The sequence below is a fragment of the Cynara cardunculus genome, assembly GCF_001531365.2.
Source record: "Cynara cardunculus var. scolymus isolate 2C chromosome LG 15, CcrdV1, whole genome shotgun sequence".
Taxonomy (NCBI): Eukaryota; Viridiplantae; Streptophyta; class Magnoliopsida; order Asterales; family Asteraceae; genus Cynara; species Cynara cardunculus.
Genome location: NC_037542.1, coordinates 10,667,000 through 10,672,300, shown reverse-complemented (window position 1 = coordinate 10,672,300; position 5,301 = coordinate 10,667,000). Strand labels below are relative to the sequence as shown.

General features: G+C 31.6%; 1 protein-coding gene across 1 annotated transcript; it reads left to right on the top strand.

Annotated features, from left to right (window-relative positions):
* The first annotated feature begins 3,580 nt into the window (after window positions 1-3,580).
* Window positions 3,581-4,330, top strand: LOC112528523 (agamous-like MADS-box protein AGL80). The gene has a single exon (XM_025139551.1). The coding sequence runs from the start codon at window positions 3,581-3,583 to the stop codon at window positions 4,328-4,330; it is 750 nt and encodes a 249-aa protein (XP_024995319.1).
* The last annotated feature ends 971 nt before the right edge of the window (window positions 4,331-5,301 follow it).

The window sequence follows — 5,301 nt, the reverse complement described above, 5'->3', positions numbered from 1 at the left end:
TCGATCGATGGAATGGTGGGAGAAGCCTAACCGATAAAAGTTAAGAATCCTATCCCATTTTGATTATGTTTTAAAAATTAACCCTAACCCATAAGTGAAAATGGAGAAGAAAGATGAACACAAAGTAAAAACTTGAAGAAGAGGGAGGATGATGAACAACCGTATAAGAGGAAAAATAATTACCTTGAATGGAGTCGGTAGAGAAACGATGAATCGAGTGTGGAATCTTAGAAAGGAGCGATAGGAGCATGAAGACCGAGAAGAGCGATCTTTTATAAACCCTAGGGTTATGAACCGTCGCCTTGGGGCCTGAACGTTGCCTTGGAGACTGAATCGTCATTTCGACTTGTGCTTAAATCGTCTTCTGGACTTGAGCGAAAGGAGCATGAGGATTGAGAGGAGCGGTGTTATCAATGTGATGAGGCAAGACTTATGCTTGATAGAGTTGTACTTGAAATAAAGACTTTAAGACTTTATGCATTAAAAAGTAGTACCAAATGCATTAGATTTTTTAAGACTTTTCTTAAATCTGGTTTATAAGGTAGTATAGATTTATCTTGCATTATTTTCAAAAGAAAGCTTGATTCCAATGATTACTGCTTGTACAACTACTATAATAAAATGTGGTTTTATAGAACGCCAAAATATTAAGTGTCATAGTAGACTATCTTATACGACTTAGTTTATAGAATCAAACAAACTTACCTATTTATATGGGTTACAATAAGTTCATAGGATGATCTAAGGTGTTTTAAAAAACTTTTTGGTACACTTTTGGAAAAAGTATCCTATTAATTTTTTAATACACAATTATTTGAAAAAATGTCGTATAAAAATAAATATCCTATAAAAAATTTGTTAATACTTATAAGACATTTTCAAAAGTATCATATAAGAAAATGTGTCCGTAGGACATTTTTCAAAAGTGCCTTATGAAATAGTTAATACGACATTTTATTTCAAAATTGTCTTAAAAACTTATTAAGACACCAAAAAACTTTTTACAAACTTATTGTAACATTTTTACAATGGATATTTTATTGTTTGATTCTATAAACTTAAATCATATAAATTAGTCTATTCGGATAGTACATTTATACATTCTTAACATGTTATAAATCCGATTTTATAATAATGAACTTATAGTTGACACCATTGTAGTTTTCTACCATTCAAGTTGGTACGACTGCAAATTTGCACTATAACAAACTCGACTTAATTTCTAAGATGCCAAATACATCTGAATATCATAATAGACTGCTTCATCACTACCAATCAAATGACTTTTACTGATGGAAATCACACCAAAGATTTTATTTAGGTGATTACCAACCCACAAAATACTAACAATAACGAAAGAATCTTGAAGTAAAGTTGACGGTTCCATTGGAAATCCCTGAGTAATACTGACGGCTAATTGACTATTTAAGAAAAAAAGTATTTTTTCATTGTTTCGTCAGTGAGTAATAATCCTCAGGTAATCACTGACAATTTACTGAGTATATATAATTAAATGGGAAAAAACTATCTTTTTGGTTGTTCCGCCAACAGTCTCTAGGTATTCACCAATAACTTAAGGAAAATTAGTTTTTGGTTAAGAAATAGATAAACATTAAAGGTTCCGTCCCGTAATCCCTAGGTAGTCACCGTCGGGTTACCGAGTATTTAATCACTCTAGCGATTGACGACATTATTAGTTGGTAATCCTTTATCGACAAAGTTCAATAGAAATTTATGTAAGTAAAAGTCTTCGATTTAGTAGTGTATATATTGGACTTAAGTTATAATATCAAACAATTGGGCATCCTATGTAAAAATGTTGCCATAAATGATTTGAAGTTCTTGGACATCCTAACAAATTTTTTGAACACTTTTGAAATAAAATGTTTTATTAGACTTTTTTTATATGATATTATTTTAAAAAGGTTTAAAAAAAAGTGTTCTATAAAAAATGTGTAAATAAGAAAGTTCTTAAAAATGTCCTACAAAAATGTTAATATGACAATTTTTTCGTGTAATGTTTTAAAAAAACTTTGCAGGACACTAAAAAAATGACGTGCTATCAACTTATTGACTTATTGTAAACATTTTTATATAAGGTGATTATTTTATAAAACCAATTTTGTTATAATATTGGATCCATTTATTGTAAACTTTTTTATCTAAGGTAATTATTTTATAAAACCAATTTTATTTTGTATACTTTTTTATATAAGGTAATTATTTTATAAAACCAATTTTGTTTTGTAAACTTTTTTATATAAGGTAATTATTTTATAAAACCAATTTTGTTATAGTAYTGGATCCATTTAYTGTAAACTTTTTTATATAAGGTAATTATTTTATAAAACCAATTTTGTTATAGTATTGGATCCATTTATTGTAACTTTTTTATATAAGGTGATTATTTTATAAAACCAATTTTGTTATAGTACTGGATCCATTTACTGTAAACTTTTTTATATAAGGTAATTATTTTAAAAAACCAATTTTGTTATAGTATTATAACACAAATTTATTAGAATAACTTTGGGGAAAGATAAATGAATAAATCATGATTTAGTTATTATTTTTGAATGTTGAATGAATACATTTTATTTCAAAAACCTTTTCTGTAATTAACCTCATTCTAACTCATGATCCATCTTGTTCAACCTCAATTTGAAATATTTAATTAAATTAAATTTGATTTATGATATATATATATATATATATATGTGTGTGTGTAGTCGATGATTTATTAGCACACAATTAATATTTGGAGGTTATTGTTTTGTAATACAAAGAAATTAAGGTACATGGCTTCACCAAATATTTCAAAATAATATTGTATTTAAAGCAAGATAATATTTAAAAATCTAAATATTATATGCTCCACCAAAGAATCTGGGAGAGAATATGCTTTTGCTAAACATATTTTAGGTGTTAAAAATTACTTTTTAACTCCCGGAGCTGCATGACATGATAGAGTAAAGTATTGGTCACTTTTACTATATATATCTTATACAGATAATAGCATTAACTCTCTCTTAAAAATAATTGGTTAAATTAAATAACCCCCATTGAAAAGTTAATTAGAAATAGGAAAAAGTAAAAGATGTTTGGTAGGATTACCTTTTTTATCCTTCTTCAAAGAATCTGGTCTATCTGTGAGGAATCTAGGATTCCTTTGTTTTTTTTTTTGTCGAACCGGTCCCGAAAAATCGTAACTTTGTATGGATCAGACAAATTTCTTTTATTTTCAATGGACATCGGCTCTAAAGGGTTCGCCGCACAAAATCTTAAACGATGCCTAACATTCTAGTCGTTGGCGCAACCACAAGCGTATTTTACTACCCTAATATTTGAGTATGACAATCTCAGATTTTTTTCGATAATCTTACAATTAATGCCGTTATTATTATATTTTGATAAAAATCTATGAATTTAATGATTACCATACCGGGTCATAAAGCAATTTTGTTGAAGCCCTAAGAATTTTGTATATATAGGGAATGCTGGTTTGGAACCAAGTAAGCCACACACAAGCTTTCACATAATCACATTTCTATCATTGAAGTACTTGTCTGACCGTACTACAATGCCGAGGAGCAAAGTGAAGCTTGAATACATAACCGATGAGTATGCAAGGAAAACTTCCTTCATGAAAAGAAAAACTAGTGTGATGAAGAAGTTGAACGAGCTATGCACTTTATGCGGGGTTGACGCATGTGCTATCATGTATAGCGAATACGATCCTGAAGTTGAGGTGTGGCCCAGCAACGTTGGTGCTCAATTCGTGCTAGATCAGTTCATGATGATGCCTGAGGTGGAGCAGAGCAAGAAGATGGTGAACCAGGATAGCTACATCAGAAAAAGGATTAGCAAGGCCAAGGAGCAGCTCGACAAGCATATGAAGGAGAACCGGGAGAAGAAGATTGGCATAGTGATCTCAGAATGCTTGAGTGGAGAAGCATCTGTGGTTAGCTTGACCCTGATGGATTTGAAGGATATGGTGTTTTTGATTGATCATTACGTCTCAGAAATTGATGCAAGGCTTGAGTTTCTCAAGGGAGGGGGACCACCACCACCACCACAGCTAGTTCAACCACAAGCAAATGTTGGTGGTAGTAGCACAGATAACCATATGGTGGAAGGAGGAGTGCCTGCAGATGGCTATGTACCCGTGGTAGAGAACGCTGGAGCTTTGGATGGGATAATACCAAATACCGAATGGTTCACCGACTGGGTGGATGGTTTGGGTTTTGGTCAGGGGGATCACATGACGAGTAATTCCCCTGCTGCTGACCCCAATCCTCCATGGTCGAGTCCTTCTTCAAAAACAAGTTAACTCGTTTCCTTGTCTAAGTAATTCCAACAAGAGAAACTGGCTTTCTTTTTCATATGCGAATTGCTGTATCTTTTCTGTTTGCTTTTTCCATCGATGTCGGTTTTGTGGTCGTTTTAATCTTTGTTTCTTAGTTTGGTTGACTAAATCTCCTGGGATATCTAATGTTGTTGCAATTCGATCTAACTAGAAACAAGTTTATCTTTTACCTTGAGTGTTCTTTTATCATTATAAAATTCATATATACCAAGTATTATGCATATCCGAAATTGCATTCATGAATCTTTTTATCCGAAACTTCTAATTTGAGATGCTAGAAACTATTTGATGAATCTAAATATGAAATCTGTAGGAAGTGTTTTTATATTTCTAAAAAATACAAGTGTATTTCTAACTTCTAGAAGTCAGATAAATCAGTTTTATTATTAAAACATCAGCATAAAAGCTTTCGGTTATAGATAAATAAATGACATGAACATATATATAGCACGACAACCGGAAACAAAGAGAGCAAAACACATCAGAGATCTATTAGGAACATGGTTGATGTGCATTTCTAACAATGAACATAGATTTGTGGACTTGACACCATTAGTTAGGAACATGGTTGATGTGTATTTCTGTGTGATTTTTGAGTTTAAAATGCGACTATAGAGCACATGCATGTCAAATTAATGAGGACTCGGGTATTTGTATTTTTAAGCATTTTGCTTGATTCATAGTAGTTGATATTCATTATGTCATTTTCTAACTCAATTATTTAGAATTCCAGGAATTATTGCTCTAATAATTAATATTCTTATATAGGATGTATCACCATAGTTCTACTTTGTGATGTGCATTTACATTCGCTTAAAATGTTTGACACTTTTCACCAATGAATCATTGATAGGAGATATGTGCATGTGTATTTGTTGTGTTTGGGGACAGGATCGAGGGGAAAGGGGGGTCCCTGTTCTTCTGCATCGAGTTGC